A 16,594-nucleotide genomic window follows, 5' to 3' on the forward strand; every position below is an offset into this window, starting at 1 on the left:
TGAAACTACTGGTCTTTGCCACTTCTGTCTGCCCAGAACATGCAGTCTGCAGGTACACACCCAACCTCACTGAAGCTAAGCAAGATCAGTGACCTATTATATTACCTGCTTGGGAATGACATGTGTGTTGCCTTTGCTGGAGTATAAATAAGGAAATAATTTTGTGCTATGCAGATCCATCTGAAGTGGGCAGGCCTCCTCCATCATCCAGGAAAACCCAGGGGTGAGCTGGCTGCTGCTGCCTTTGGGAAATACCTCCCGCTAAAACAGAAAGACACTCTCCATCTCAAGCAGTTTTGTTTTATTTTAAATCAACATAAGCAAGGAAAAGAAATTGCACATTCACGCTAAAACCCTCAACAGGAATGATCCAAGTCTTCATTGCGACGTTTTCTTTTTTTAAAAAAAGTCAATCATTCTCCCCATCCTCACAGACGTCATCCCACTCACACAGTTGATGCTGGCACTCTGCACGCAATCAATGGAAAGGATGCAGCCTGGGGTGGCGGGGAGGGTCCCAAGCTGTTTCCCTTAGCAAGCTCAGGATGTGGTGGCTACCTGGCTGGGCAGAGACGTGACTGAGGTAAAGGGAGAGCTCAGGAAGCACCTGTTGTCTCCACCTTCACAGAATTGGGTTTCTTTTGGGGAGGGGGAGGGATACAAAGGGGGTTCTTAAAGACAGCACCATTCCCATAGCAAGGCACTGCTCTGCTTACTACCAGCATGCCAATGTCATTTATCCACAAGGCAGTGATCTGTGGAAGCCTCCTTCTTTTAGAAACCTCCCCCCACCCCACATCCAGGGGCTGGATGGAAGCTTTTGGCTACTGCCTCTCCAATAGCCCAGACAGAACACTCGCCCCCCATGCCAGGCACCCTCTAAATGTGCAAGAGCTCTCAAGCATTACAGGACAGACAAAGCCACATCCACATTATAAAACAAGAACATGGAATGGGACGGGGGGGGGCAGGCGAGGGGCTCCCAGCCTGAGACTGTTGCTGCCCAGCCACCTTCCGCTCCTCAGAGCTCCCCACCCCAGCTAATTTCCTAATGAACAGCTTTGCACTTTCACACACTTCTATGAACCAAGCTTGAAGGAATTCAAAGGCAATTTAGCTTAAATACAAAAATAAAGTTTCATTTTGTTAAAAAATGTTTAAATATTTTTTTCCTTAAATTTAGAATTAGGCAGGCTCACGCACACACTCTCACACCGTTGTCTCCACTGTATGAAAAAAGCTGACAGACACTGCACTTTCGCGCTTTAAGAGGGAGGTGGGGGGGGGGAGAGGAGCTGGGATGTTCTTTCCCAAAATGAAGGGAGCTCCTTAGAAGAGGAGGGGGTGCTCTTTTGCTTGCTGGAGCCTCTTGCAAGCAGTGCTGTGTAGTAGGGCAGCCGGTGTTGTGCCACGGCAACCCTGGCAGACTGCAGAGCCCTCCCACATTAGAGCCTCTTCTCTCCCACCAAAATCCAGTGCAGGGAGTCAAAGGCACTGGAGCTGTGCAGCCCTGCTAGGGAGGGCGGCCTTGCTTCACCTCCCTCTCCTCCTCCCAGATGACGCACAGAGCCGCCCCCTGCTTAGCACTGCCAGCCTCCCACTCTGAAAACTCCCGAGTGCTTGGCTCCACTCGGCACACGTAGCCACGCAGCAGCGATGCTGCTACCACCACCGTCCACACCCAATTCGGCGAGGTTCGTCTCCCTTGGAGACAAGACAGCCACCCCCCAAAAGAAATGTTTACAGCAAGTCCGGCATTACCAACATGCCGCCACACATACAATTAAATTCTTCCTCCAAACTCGATTCACAGAGCAATTGAGAAAAAAAAAAGGAAAGGGAAAGAAAGAACACATTCTGTGAGCAGAACAGACAGACGGATGATTGGGGGTGGGGGGAGATGGAAGAGGGCAGGGGCTCAAGTGAAGCAGCAGCAGCAGCAGCAGCAGGGGGGTGAGGCGGGGAGCTACCTCTTCACTCCCACCCCAGCATCTCCCTGGCTGCGGAGGGGGTCCCAGCCACGGAGGAACAGTGATTAGTGTTTCGGCGAAGGGCCCCCAGCACAGTGACTGCAACCATGGAGCCTCGGCAAGGTGGTTTTGCCAGCTGCAAAGGGGCTCTGAAGGTGGTGTGGGCCACAGCATCATAGGAAAAGGACCCCAAGCCCTTGGTGTGTGGGGCCTCTGCCCTGGATCAGGAGAACCTTCTGCCACTTGACTCCAGGAAGAGAGGAGGGGGCTCCAGGTGGAAACTGACACACCGCTGCTGGCCTCCTCCCAGCTCACTGCCCTCCCTTGGCAGCCAAAAAAGGGAGCAGGTTGAGGTAAGGCAGGAAGGTGGATGGGAGGGAGGAGGGATCCACAGGGGGCTGCTCACATGGGGAAAGGGAAAGTAGCCGATATGTACAAAATTTAATCCAGACTCAGTCATGGACTGTTCAAGTAAAAAGGGCTTGGTTTCTCCTGTCCCGTTTGAGGGGGTAAAAATTGCTCTGGGTAACTTCCTGCGGACGTCACAGACAACGTGGCCCGTAGGCCAGTCAGTCCTGCTGAGGGTGAGCTGTAGAAGCAGCAGCCTCCGTTGGGCAGGTGCTGTGCCCAGGCCAGTCTAGGCCCGACAGCAGGTTGGCCAGGAGCTGGAGCCCAGCCAGGAAGTCTCTCTTGGCTACTTCTTTCGGGTATGCTGCCTCCGGGCTTGTAGCCGCTGGCGGGAGCCAGTCTTGGATCCTGCCCCAATGGAGAAGGTGGGGGCTGGGGGTCCTGCAGGGAAAGACAGAGAAGCAACAAGAGGCCCCCATATCAGTCTCGGCTACATAGACCGAAGTCAGAGGGCTCACAGCAACAGCCCCTTCTGCCACGCAGGGCCAGCTGGATGAGGGGGAAATGTATGTTGGGGTATCCCACAGCCCCCCCATTCACCCAACCCCTTCAAGTTCATGGGAGCAAGGAAGCAGACAGAAATCCTGCCCCATAAAACTCTGCTCATCTTCCCAGACTCTTACCAAAAGGAGGTCCGGTACTTCCAAAGGTGGGGGTGATGGATGATCCAAAGGAAAGGGTGCTGCCCCCCACTGTGCCCGCTCCTGGTGCCGGCGAGCTCTGTCCAAATGTGGGTGGTGGAGCTCCTAGAAGACCAAAAGGTGGTGAAATGAGAGGCCCACCAGAGTAGGGACATGCATCCAAGGGGAAACAAAGCCAAGATGCTAGTCTCTGCGCTTTACTGCATGGGACTGGGAGTAAAAGAGCCAGTCCTTCTCTGCCTTTGCAAGACAATGCAAGGCCAATTGGACAGAATGAGGCAGGTCAGTCTGGACCCGCCTGTCTCCCAGCCAAGGGAGAAATGTCCCCCTCCTCTCTCAACATGCCTCAGTCTGTCACTGACATGGAGGACTGAAGCTTCATGCTCCAAAGCCCAGCAGGAAGGCAGAGCGAGTCCAGCAAAGCATAAAAACCTCGGCATCTGTGAACACCCACAGACTTTGCATGATTTATTCTGCTGTCAAAATCCAGGCTTTGGGAAGATCTAAAACTTTAGACTAGGAGTGGAGGAAAAGGGATGGAAGTAAGGAGGAGGGAGGAGCAGGGATGTAAGACCTGGATCCAGGGGAGGGAGTGTACACAGAACATCCATGTGGCAGGGAAAGCGTTTCTCTCCTCCCTTCCCCTACGTTTAACAGATTGTGCCTGACACTGTCTCACAAATTCTCAGGCTTTGCAAAGAGAAGAGGGTGAAGAATGGTGACAGTGGGCAAATGCAGTCGTATTTACAACCTGTTTTTTAAAGGCGGCCAACCCTGGAGAGAAAGGAGCTAGGGGCATGGCTGCAGCAGACCCACCCTGCCCTCCACCTCCCTTGCCCAGGACCCAGGTATGTGTGTCCATCCCAGGTTGGGGAACGACTCACCTCCAAAGGCTGGCTTGCTCTCTTGCGTGCCAGGGATGTTGAAAGCAAAACCAGAGCTCTGGCTCTGGGCCCCCAGAGGGTTTTGTGCCAAAGAAGATCCAAAGGGTGTTGCCGCTGCCGCTGCCCCTGCTGCCCCAATCTGTCCACTGCCAAAGCTAAAGCTCACGGGAGCCGCTCCGGGACCTGCAGTGCCAGCAGCAGCAGCTGCACCCATGCCAAAGGCATTGACTGCTCCAGGGGCCTGGTTGGCTGCCCCAAAGCTGAAGGGAGTGGGAGCTGAGCTCCCAAACACCGGGCCTCCTGCACTGCTGTTGCTGCTCGTGGTCTGAGTGTTGGACCCAAAGCCCGACGTGGCGGAGGTCGTGGCCGTCCCAAAGGAGAAGACAGAGGTGGTGGCTCCAAACGCTGGCTGGGTGGTGCTTTTTGCGCCAAAGGATGGTAGGGGCCCAGTCCCACTGAAGGGTGTCTGTGAGGGGCTGCCAAAAGCTGGTTGGGCCGCTGGCTGGGAGAAGCTGAAATGAGATTCAAAGCTCACAGGCCCTGCAGATGGCTTGGTAGCTGCCTGCTGACTCTCGGCAACTGTTGTGTCCAAAGCCAGCTGGCTGGTGTCCGTTGGGTACGGAGGCGGTGGCTTGGAAGCCGTGCCAAAGCCCCCTGTGAATGCAGAGGCGCCGGACCCAAACATCAGGGGAGGCTGTGTTGTGGCCGAAGGGGCCGTTGTGGCGCTGCTGTTGCCGAAGAGGCTGAAGCCTGCCGTGGTGGTGGTGGTGCTGGGAGCCGCTTCTGTGTTGCAGGAGGGTGCCTGGCTGAAGGCAGAGCTCACCAAGGGGCTGAGAGTGGGACCTGTGGGGGCAACCTGCTTGCCAAATTGGAAAAGGGGAGCAGTGCCGCTAGTGGATGGGGCCCCAAAGAGCGAGGGATGCTGGGATGATGCTGGTGCGGTGGCAGAGGTGCTGCTAGGTGCAGCTGTGGAGGCCGGCATGGTGGGCCCAAAGCCAAAGACAGCCTTGCTTGAGGAGACAGCTGTGGAGTTGGCTGTGGTGGAGAGCAGAGCTGCTGCAGTGGTGGTCACAGTGGCCTCCAGGGGAATGGGGAACCCAGGCGTGGCTGTGGTGGTGGAGCTGCTGGCGGGCAGGGTGGGCACGGGCGCCGGCTGGAAGGTGAAAGGCGAGGCAGCTGCCACTGTTGCAGGAAGAGCTGAGGTGGTTGGTGGGGGCGGAGCCCCAAATACGGGCTTGAAACTGCTGCTGGAAGTGACAGGAGGAGCAGCCAAGGAGGAGGGCAGAGTCCCAGTAGCCGGGGCAGGCCCAGTCGTGGTGGTGCTACTCATGGAGAAACCCAGCCCCTCGCTCTTCACCAGGCTGCCAAAGACAGGCTTGAACATGGGTGCTGCCTCAGGTGCAGGAGAGGCAGTCGTTGTTGTTGACACAGGGGCTGCAGGAGGGCTAGTAAGAATCCCAAAGAGGGTGCTGGGCTTCGGGGCAGAGGCAGGCCGTGCTGGAGTCTGGCCCAGCTCAGAAGAGGAGGCAGCCATTGGGCTGCAGGTGCTGCTGGCAGGCTGGGCAGCACTGGAGGAAGAAGACAGTGCTGTAGTAGCCAGGGGCGCTGGGACACCGAGTGACAACAGTGGGGCCTTGGTCACCTCAGGGGAGCTCATGGGCATGGAAGAGCCCAAATCCAGGGAAGGAGAAGCGGCTGACAGCGGAGGGGTCTCTGCAGCAGAGCCAGGACCTGGAATAGCAGGGGAGGAAGAGCATTGTCACTATACCAGAGAGGAAATGCTGCTCAACAGGGAAAGCTCATCAACAACAGTTCTCTGTTTTGCATCAGACAACCACTATTTTCTCTCAATGCCCCCCCGCCTCCTCCTTCATCAGATATCACAGTCTTCAGCTTGCCTTTAAGATGCAGTGTCAAATGAGAAATCCCGCAACTTGTATATTCTCCTTCAGCCACCCCAGCTGTGATTACATACAGGGAGGTTGAAGAGGGCTGAGACTTAACTCATCTGTCTTGACAGAAACTAACATTTGCACACGGCAAAGAAGCAAATTGTGGGGGAGGGGAGTCTGTGCCCTCAAGAAACTTGTCAGGAATTCCAGAATACTGTGCCAACCTCTCTCTCCCCACCTCCTCTGATGTAGTTAACTTTGTCCATTAATCCCTGGAAAGTGGCTTAGAGTAACCAGCTGGTTTTGACCTGAGACTTAAGGTCAACCTGATCTTAACAAGACTGGACATTCCTCAAGGAAGACTCTTCATGAAGCTACAAGCAAGTCTATCGCACACAGGAGCGGGGATTCCACAGACCACCTTAAGAACAGCTACCAGCAAAGGAAACTCCCACCAGCTGTGGGCTAATACTGCTCAGCTTCCTCCAGGCCCAACATCATACAGCACTGCTGGCTGCGGCTGATAGGAGCTGCAGTCCCAGAAAGGGAAACATGCCTTATAGAGCACACAGAGGTAGAGTAGGGGCAGCCAAGGCAGCGCCCTCTCCTCACATGTGGTTGGACTGCAGCTCCCATCATGCCTAGTGACTGGCTGTGGTTGGCTGGGGGAGGTGGTAGAAATCAACATCAGGCTGGCAACCCTGGAAGAGGTTCTCCTGCAAGAAGGCACTCCAAATTAGAGAAGCTCCCAAGGTAGGAAATTCCGACTCCTTGAAAGGAAGCGTCACCCAAGCTATTTTTTGTGCCCCCTTGAAAAACTGCAATTGATCAGCTTTTAATGGTATGATGCCTTAAAGAAACTAAGTAACTCGGATCCTTTAGCCCCCAGGGTCATCAGGTGCCCTCCACCAGATAAAAACCCCTCTGGAATCTCCCTCCCTCACACACCCCTTTCCAAACCAGCATGGCTAGGTTTCTGCAGCAAGAAGGCAGGACGCCCTTGGGAAGAGCTGTACCCTCAATCACATCATAGCCAAGCTACTGTCATCCCCCAAGGCCTCCCCAAACCACTCACCAGCTAGCCCTGAGGAGCTCTGCCCATCTTGCATCTTCTTCAGGCTCTCCAGGAGGGGGTTGGTGCTGGCAGCTGTGACAGCCAGCGACACAGCAGTGGACTTGTTAGGTATTGTCCCGAAAGACAGGGTGCTGGGTGGTGAGGTCATCGGCGCTGAGAGTCTGGGAGTGGAATCTGTTGAGGAGGACCAGCATGTAAGGAGCAGAGTGCTTAGGGCTTTAAAAAAATGTATTAAGCAGAATATAAATGTAGAATAAACCCAGGGGCACCCAAACACAACAACCAAGGAGGCAACCAAATGTACAAAGCCAATTGATAGACCTGCTATTCCTGAGAGCCACTAAAGGGACCTTCTTGAGGAGATCCAAAATTCCCTGTTTTCTGTTTTATTTTACTCTGCAAGCCCCTTATTCCAATGCCCTCCCCTCCCTAAACTTGAGACAGTTCATACACAGAGGGGAGAGGGTGCTCCTACCAGTCTTGTCCTCCAGGACTCTGTTGAACCACTGCAGAGCAGCCTTCTTTTCTGCATCCAGGTCAGCAGAAGTGACAGAATAGCCCAGCTGAGGCGGAAGAGGCTGTGGAGAGAAGAGGAGGGACATTGCTTGCTTCAGGTGAGCATGGCAGTCCAGTGGGCCCCCAGAGGGAGGGAAAGCCCTCCAAGGGGCAGCAGAGGCAGCAGCCTGACACCAAGACAGTCTACCTGGCTCAGCCTTGTTTACACCAGGGGCAGTCAAAGCGGTCAGCAACCTTTGACTCAGTCAAGGCAAAAGGCAGTGAGTCAAGAGCTTGCCACTCATTCTCTCGCACTCCAAGCTTGTCCTCAAGGCCAGCTAAGTCCAGAAAAAGGAACAGAAGGAGCGTACCATGGTGAAATTATCTTCCCGCCGAGTGGAGAGCAACTGGATCTTCCGCTTGCGCTTGCCAGTGCTGCCTGATGAAGGTGGCGACACTGGTGAGCTGTGCCTGCTCCGCAGGGGCATCTCTGCTGCTGCAAGAAGAAGATACCAGAGTTGGTAAGCCTGCGGTTTTATGCATGAGGCCCTGCCCAGCCAAAGGAGGCTTGGGATTCTGCAGCACTGGTGGCCCGTTTCTAAATACTGTCACTTTGAGCTTCTAATAAATCCCAGGTGGACATAATGTGAACATGGGAAGTGAGAGGAAAAACCTTCTAAAATGGGGTGGTTGAGATGTGTAGCATCCAGCCCTCCAGATGTTGCTGAACTACAACTCCCCTCACTCCTGACAGCCAGGCCAGGCTGAAGGCCAGGGATAGCGGAAGCTCCAGGGAGATTTGGACTGCTACACGTTAAGATACACCCCCTGCCTCCGGCCATTCTAAAGTCTTCCCACCTAGCCTGTATTGAGATAAACATTCTGCCTGCCTGCCCACCCGCCCGCTCCACCCACCAAGAGTTTTGCACTTGTTCGTTTTTTGCTTTAAGATCATCACAACAGTATCAGTGCCACATCAATTCTGGTTCCTGCTCCAAGTATGTCCACCTTTTTATTAGCAAAGCATCCCTGCCCCCCTCCACCTGCCTACTCACACTCATTCTTCTCTGCTGGCGCCTCCTTGTCTGTCCTCACAGGCGTGGAGTTGATGGACTGGTGAGACTCATCATCCCTGGAGCAAAAGGAGAAAGCCAGTGAGACCTGACTCTTGAGGACTCATTGCTCTCAAGACTCTGGCAGGTGAAGGGGTGTAGCTAAGGAAACAGATGCCTTGGAGGACCCTTGCTATAAAAAGTACCTTGTGCTGCCCCAAAACACCCACATTAAGGAGTCAGCTTTCCCATTTCACAGAATCCTTCTACCCAAAGGAGGGACCTTGCCTATTTAAAGGCAAAGTTGGTCTTGTACAAGACCTCTAATGCTTTCACTCAGAAACAGCACTCTTTTCCAGAGGGCGCATCAACATAGGAAAACTGTGGCAATGTGAAAGGAAAGGGAGGTGTTGCTCTGGATGGGAACCATGGGGAAGGGGGGAGTCCTTGAACCCCCCCCCCCGGCTGGCCTCCTGGCCTTGGCCCCACACTGCCACAAGCAGGCAGGGAGAAGGTGCACTCACGTGAGGCTGGCGTTGGGGTATCTTGCTTTTTTGTTCGGCCTCTCAGGTGTCTGAGAACGGGAGGATGCTGGGCTGGAGAGAGGAGAGGTGCTTGGGCCGCTCCTCTTCCACACCTGGAGGAGGGAATCAAAGAGGACAGCAGAGGCAGAGTGAGATGGCAGCATCACACATCTCTTAGCTGGAGCTCTAGTGAAACCACTTAGCACAGCCTCAGCCAACCTGAGGCCCTTCAGATGTTGCTGGGCTACAGTGCCCATCAGCTCCAGCCAGCAGATTTAATCCAAGAATGGAGAACCTATGGCAGCATTTGAGGCATTGTTGACTGGAACCCCCATCACCCTGACCATTAGTCGTCCTGCCTGGATGGGCTGCTGCAGTCTAACAGCATCTGGAGGGCACCACAGATGCCCCCTGTCTTAACAGATATAAAATGAACGAAATCCTGGAACACGGCAGAAGTCACAGATAGAGCAGAGTAATGCAACTACTAAATCTTGCCTTCTATATTAGCCAACAGATGAAGTAACATACTTTGTAAGCATGTTCACACCCTGCTGTTCTCTCATATAATTCAAGATGAAAGTGCTTTCATGGGGGCTTCCAATTCAAGCACTGACCAAACCCAGACTGGCTTCATGTCCGCCAGGTAGCTGGGTGAAGGGCCAACAGGCCAACCCAGAGAATTAGAAGATAAAATAAGATGAAGTACGATGATGCAAGGAGTCAGGAGACAGAGCAACAATGTTCCTAGGAGATGAAAATATTTTTGGAACTCTGAGAGGCCTTTCATGTTCCATGTCCTAAAGGCATTTCATTTCAGGGATAACTTTCAAAGATTAACTAAAGCTACATGCTGTCAGCTGGGCCTTCTACAAGTGGGAACTCTCAGGGGCATCTCAGTTGTCCAGTGTGGCTTTGCCATCCCCATGTTCAATTGTATCTAGAACTAGGGCAGCCTTCTGCAAACTGGGCTCAAGATGTTTTGGACTATGACTCATCAGTTGCAGTCAACACGCCATGAATTATACCAGTTGAAAATGTATAATCTCTAATAATGGGGGGGGGGGGGACACACCTAAACATGACTTCTCAGGTATAAACTTTTGGTTTTTTAAATATGAGAAAAACAATTTAAACATTTCTGTTGAAGTTGAGACTTAAGATGATGAAGACCATTGAAAAATAAGTACTGTAACACTGGATTTAGAACTACTGATTTTCTTATTAATTTACACAAAGGGATTGCCGCTCAGTTAATATATTATGACTTGTGTTGCTAAATATCTCCAGCCTCCCTGACCATGGGGAAAAGAAGCCAAGGGACCGGCACGTACCTGTGAGAGGCCCCGGGTGGAACTGTAGGAGCTGGCGATGGCATTGCGGATGGAGCTAGGGATCCCCCCTACAGGCAGGCTGTTGATGGAGCTGAGGGAGGAGGTACGCGACCTCTTGGAGGAGCCTTCTTCCAGGCAGTGGGACAGGAGGAGACAGCGCTTCAGGGAGCCAGGCCTAGGGGCAAGAGGCAGAGATGGCAGTAGCACGGTGAGCCACCTTCGACAGGGCTCTCCTTCTGTCAAAGCCTTGCTGGGAAGATGGCCTTTTACAGAAATCACCCCACAATTCATATCCAGAAGAGCATGGAGAGATTTGCCAAACCTTGAACTTCTCTCTACGCATATGAACAATGGCCTCAATCTGCCTCTCCTAGCATAACCATGTGCACAGCATTTCAGTGCCAAAGGACACATGATGAAGCAGATCCAATTGTGGTTTCTCTCTTTTTAAAAATACTTCAATGCAGGTGAGGGGAGGGGAGAGGATAGAGGTCAGGCCTCTGAATTTGATTGGTGTAACGAGTACTGCTCCCCTACACTCCACCATTATTTGTCAATACCATTAGGAGGATGCCTTTTTCCAGGCATAATTCTCAGTACTTACTTGGGGACCAAAGATGCTGGGGCGCCGTTGGCCACCAAGGGCTCAAAGGCAGACTGTCCACTCCCACTGCTATCATGGCGCCTGGAAGGGGGGAGAGAAAAGGGAAAACAAGGTCTTCAGAAAACGTAAGAGGGTAGCCGCCACAAGCATGGATCCAGCTCATTACGATACTGAGCAAGGCCAACTCAGCTCTGAGCCTGGCAAGGCAAGGGATGGCATAGTGGCGGATGCCAACAAGCTTGGAAGACCCCAGTTTAAATCTTGGTGCAACTTAGCAGGTGATGCAAGGGGCTGGTGGTTTACCATTTCATTCATTTTTTGAAGGGGATATTCAGAAATTAGTCAAATGGTTTTGAGAGAGGGGTTTTGCTCTTTTAGATTTTTCAGCTAATTGAAACTGAAGTCCATCTCAGCAGCCTCTCACCCTCACCCCCACAAAGCCACACTGCAACAGTGCCATGGTCCAGTTTGGAAGCAAAGCAAAGCCAAACCGTAACTGAGCATGAGGCTGAGAATGTGTGGGTGTAGAGTGAGAATCATGATTGCCACACTCCTCCTCCTGGCTGTGCAACCTGTATGACATAGCAATACGGGCTTGGGATTTGTCTCCCCCATGCAACCACAGGCCCAGAGAGGAGGAAAAGCACCTGCAAGCACCTGAATACTCAAGCACTTGTGCACAGGTCCCTTAAACCACCGTGTAGTTCACTCACTTAAGAGACTTGGGGGATATAGAGAGTTCCAACAACATGTAGGAACCTGAGGCTCACTATGTCACCAAGAACCCACTCCAGCCTTGATAGGGGCAAGGTACGACTTGGGTTGTTTCTGCCTTTTCTCAGTGATTAAGCATCAGTGGTTCTGAGGGAGACATCTTCAGTCCCAGGATCTCAGCCCCTTTGTGCCCTAACGGATGCTGCTGGTAACCAGACAGGCCACTGCTGGCTGTTACCTCCTCTTGCTCTCCTGGCCACCTGGGACATTCCGGTCCTCCTCTCCCTCCTCCTCCTCCTCCACGGCCCTCTTTCGGCTCTCCCTGAGAGCGCTCAAGACCGTCTCTTTGGCGCATGGGTCCAGGGTACTGTTGGCCGTTGCAGAGAAAGCCACGGGGGAAGCCAGCTGCTCCAACCTGTTAATAGGAAGAAACAGTAGTCATAAGGAATCGGAGCTCTCCCGCATCCCAACAATATGCTCTCCCTCAGGAGGCAAGGTGTCCCCACCCGCCTGAATCCAGTGAGATATTGTTGGCAAGAGTTATGGCTGCAAGGAGTCTCTCTCCACATCAGCCTGAGGGCTTGCTCATGACCTCACAAAGCTCTTCTAGGGCAGCAAGCTGATGCTGATTAAGAAGTCATTCTAGGGCCATCAGCTGAAGAGGAGGAAGAGAGGGTTGGCCGCTCACACCAAGCAATCAGGACTGGCCTAATGAGGCAACAGGGCCAAGTGAGATTTAGGCTGTGTATACACCCCAATTTTACAAAATCAAAATCCACCAGAAGGGATCTTCCCAATTTCTCCTAGCTCTACCCAGTCATTTTAAACATTTATTGGAATTGTGTTTTAGTCTGGTTTTTTAAAAAGTGTTTGGGCTTTTTGTTTTGTCTTGTTGCATTTTGTTATGCTTACTGTTTGTTGCTTTTGTTAATCTTTTGATTATTAAAAAAATAAAAATAAACCCATGAAGGAATTGCTTGGCTTGGGACAGATCCTAGCCAGAGACTTACAGTGGGGAACGGCAGAGGCTGCTGTCTGGTCGAGCAATCTTCACTGTCACAGGGCTCCGGGCCAGGGTGGAGTTGTGGACAGACAGCCTGTTTTTACGCCGATATCCATCCCAGCAGATTGAGGGCAGGGTCCCCAGAGAGGTGTACTGGGCCTGTTGGATGGGGTAGCGCCGCCGAGGGGACAGCATAAAATGAGGTGATGCAGAGAGGTGGTCCCTGAAGAGAGAAAAGAACATGGGTCAGTCAAGACAGAGGGAAAGAAGATGCTCAAAGAACGGCTGGCCTTTCCTCAAAAAGTACCAGCCGGAAAAGGAAACCCTCAAACTGAACAGGCAAGTTCTCTTCTTGGCCACTACAAGGGGTTTCTTTTCACAACCATGATCCACTTTGTAAGAAGAACCTGGGGGAAACTACACACGTTCAAAACCTGAGCAATGATGGTGCTCTGAGTGTCGATAACCTCAGCCACAAATAGCAAGACACATGATCCATCAGTTTATACTGCCGGTTGTTTTACTGCCCTGGCAAAATACTTGGCAGACACTGTCCTCACTACACCAACCTGAACACTAGTGCAGCAGTGGCTGGATTCAAGTGTGGAAGGCTTCTGTTATTCATCTGAAAGATATACATCAAACAATCTTCATCTAATTGTTAAAATCACTGCTGAGCTGTTAAGAGCACCTAACCTAACAAACACACATGGAGGTTGTGAAGCTCAGATACATCACATCAAATGTATGGCATTCTACTGAACACCCACGTGAGCTCGTGGAAGGAGAGAGGGGCTCCTCTAACAGTTTAAAGTTGGCTGATTCATGTTCAAAGAAATGAGGTGCCGAAATGGGCTCCCCATCTACTTCATAAGGAAAAGTCCTGCCCCAGCAGCCTCTCAAGACAGGAGAGGGATATGCTGGAATGCTTTCCTCAGTTCCTTAATGCAAGGCAAGCATATCAACATTCAGGTCTTCTATGACTTCAGGGATGCCTTTATGTAAGGCAATTTCCTGCAGAAAACAAAAAGGTATTTCTCTCTTCAAAGCACACATTTCCTGGACTTGCTATCTCTGAACTCATCACAATGCAGAAAGTTTTGGACAAGCCACTTCCACACAAGGGACTGGAATGAAGATGCTGAGAATCCAATCCTCTGTGAGGAAACAAGCAGATCACACAAGAACCACCACACCCTGCATCCTGATGCTTCTCACATTAGCCATCCTGGTGCCTCTGGGAAGCCCCCAAGCAGGGGGGAAGGGGCAGCAACCCTTCCCAGCATCTGATTCAGAGGGAAGCTGCCCCTGAAGATGTCTGAAGGTTCCATTCAGCCATCAACAACCCTCCTCCTCCTCTGAACATGCCATCTAAGCCAGGGGCCAACACTACTGCTTGCAGTAAGCAAGCCCCATGGATTAATCCTGCCTATAGGAAGAAGCATTTTCTTGTCTACTGGCAATCAAAGTAATCAGCCACCTGAGGTTCCAGTCTTATGGTGGAAGGAAGTCTCCATATAATCTCACCATTTCCTATACGCCATGTGTAATTTGATAAACATCTATCTAGTCCCTACCTTAGTAGTGTTATTTGCTGCTAAACAAAAAAGCCTCCAATACATTAGCCTTTTAGAACACAAGAAGCTGTCCTACACAGAGCTTGGACCAAACTGGTCCACGTAGCTTAGTACTGTCTGTATTGATTGGCAGAGGCTCTCCAGGGTCTTCAGCAGGGGACACTCTCAGCCCTTCCTGGAGGTTCTGTCTAGGATTCTGTCCTACCACTGGAACACAGCCCTACCCCTCACAGGAAAGCTACTGCCAGCAAAAGGACACACGCCTGAGTTGGGTCTTTTTCTTTATTGCTTAGACCATTTACACACCTAACTATTCTGGCTGAAACCAACATCACTCAAAGTGTCTAACCTGCCCTTTTAAAAATACAATGGTAAAGCTGATAAAGAACGAACAACAGAATCTCTCTCAACACAGTCTGGCAGCAAGCACAACTGTTGATCCCAAACTGGCACATTCAGCCTTGAGAAAAAAGCCTGGCTGGTCTCTAGGCAGTGATGGGGCTCCCTCAGGACATTCAGCACCCACTGCTTTCAACTAAAGCACCTGGATTAGCACCACACAGCAGGGTGATTAAATGTTCCAAGGCTTTGAATGAAAGTGAAACAGGAGGGAGGGGAAAGGAAACCTGAGCTTTTCTGTGTTGGAAGCCCCAAGAGGAATATGGCAGGAGCTCTAGAAGAAGAGCAGCAATGGATGGGGAACTTGGAAGGATAAAGAAGTCCAGGATCTGATACTAAGATAATTTAATGAGAAGGGAGTAAAAAGACAAAAGCTGAATGACACTTCAGTGCACTGTCAAATGAAAAGCCTGGCCAGGCAAGCTATTGTGACTAATTGCAATCAGGACCAAGAGTGGGAAATGATGCAGAGCAGAAAGAGCAACCGGAAGTGGGAGGAATGCAGTGAGGTGGGCAGGAGAGGTTGCAGCCCACATGCTCCTCCAGGACATGCTGGGGGAAAGGTCTTGCCTGAAACCAAGTGTCCTGATCTGCCCTAAGCTCCCTTGGTCCCCTACAAGACCTTTACCAAGGGCCCCCCAGAGACCCCTCTAGCAAAATCACTCTCTTCTTCCAAAGTTATCCTGGAACCATCATAGCTACAGAAGCTGCCTCAATACAAAAGGCTAAACCTTGGGGAACAGAAACTGCACTTTTAGGCAGGAGCTCAACAGCAGGCAGGAGCAGCGCCTTGCCCCACATGCAATTGAGAGGTGTGTGTGTTGGAGAGGAAGGAAAGAAGGCTGGGTTCAAGGTGTGGGAGGCGAACATGTGGATGGTTGAGGGAGCTTTATTTTGCACATCCACGAGCCCAAAGATGAAGAAGGAGCTCCCTAGACAAGCTGAAGACTACCAGTGGAGCAGGAAGAATAATGGACAGGGTCAGCTTCTCTTCGGTTTGCTTTCCCATCTCCAATAAATGGGCATGTGCTCTGCTGGAGGCCCTGCACAAGCAGCAGGCGTATTTCCTCACCACAACCCAGAACCCCGCATGTACAGAGTGCAAAAGAGCGCTCCTCTCTTCCCCCGAGCATGGGTGGAAGTTGTGGAGAGAGGAGTGTGACAAGCTTCTGCCCCGTAAACATGTGCAGAGTGCAGAAGGGCGCTCCTTTCTTCCGAGCGTTCTTGGGTCGGGGGCGTGGAGAGAGGACTACCCGTCGCCCTCTTCTTACCCGCAGCTCCCTCTTTGATGCTGCTGCTGCAACTGCCGCCGCTTCCTTTCGGGCAGGACCGGGGCCGGTGAGGCGTAGCAGCATCCGCCCCCCATGGCAGGGCCCCCGTTGGCCACGGCGGGGGAGAAGGCGCGGTGGGGCAGCGACGGCGGCCCCTTCATCTCCTTCCCGAAGCTGCCGCCTCCCGCCGAGGACGAGGCGGCCGCCCAGGCTCCCCCGGCCGCCGCCGCCACGGCCAGCGAGAGCGCCGCCCCGGACAGGCCCAGCAGCAGTACCAGCAGCGACAGCGACGCCGCGGCCGCTGCCGCCGCGGCCGCGGGGAAGGCCCAAGCCCGGCCGCCCTCAGACGACCCTCCGGCTCGCCGCCGGCCCCGCTGCTGCTGCTCTCGTTCGCGAGGATTCCGCCGCCGCGACGGAGGCCACCAGCCCCAGCCGGGCCCCGACGCGCCGCCGCCCCGAGACATCGAGGCCCCGACGCGCCGCAGCCGCCACGGCCGCCTCAGCCACTCGCGCTCTTCCCTTTCCCGTGCCCGGCATGCACCGCGCGCCCGCGCGCGCCCGAGGAACAAGGGGGCGTGGTCCGTGGAGTTCGTCGGCGCGGGGGAGGAGGAGGGAGGGAATGGGCGTGGCCTGGAGAGAACGCGAGGCCTCTTTCTGCGAGGCGGAGGGGAGGGAAGAAAGGCGGGAAGGAAGGAAAGTGGGGCGGGGCGCCTGAAGCGCTGAGGTGAATCTGAGTCGCTTTCTCTCTCGC

The 16,594-nt window shown here is 52.9% G+C and overlaps 1 protein-coding gene and 1 long non-coding RNA gene across 2 annotated transcripts; one reads left to right on the forward strand and one right to left on the reverse strand.

Annotated features, from left to right (window-relative positions):
- Nucleotides 1-2,392: 2,392 nt before the first annotated feature.
- LOC128402767 (nuclear envelope pore membrane protein POM 121-like) lies at nt 2,393-16,374 on the reverse strand. The gene is made up of 13 exons (XM_053367140.1): nt 15,844-16,374; nt 12,604-12,819; nt 11,832-12,008; nt 10,880-10,960; nt 10,276-10,450; nt 8,942-9,054; nt 8,421-8,497; nt 7,737-7,861; nt 7,346-7,448; nt 6,871-7,044; nt 3,904-5,634; nt 3,002-3,124; nt 2,393-2,759 (listed from the first exon to the last, which is right to left on the reverse strand). The coding sequence occupies exons 1-13, from the start codon at nt 16,305-16,307 to the stop codon at nt 2,665-2,667; spliced, it is 3,654 nt and encodes a 1,217-aa protein (XP_053223115.1). The 5' UTR covers nt 16,308-16,374; the 3' UTR covers nt 2,393-2,664.
- On the forward strand, nt 12,017-14,170 carry LOC128402784 (uncharacterized). The gene is made up of 2 exons (XR_008327771.1): nt 12,017-12,322; nt 13,646-14,170. It is a non-coding gene; the product is annotated as an uncharacterized LOC128402784 (long non-coding RNA).
- Nucleotides 16,375-16,594: the final 220 nt, after the last annotated feature.

Source organism: Podarcis raffonei, chromosome 15 (assembly GCF_027172205.1).
Source record: "Podarcis raffonei isolate rPodRaf1 chromosome 15, rPodRaf1.pri, whole genome shotgun sequence".
Lineage (NCBI taxonomy): Eukaryota > Metazoa > Chordata > Lepidosauria > Squamata > Lacertidae > Podarcis > Podarcis raffonei.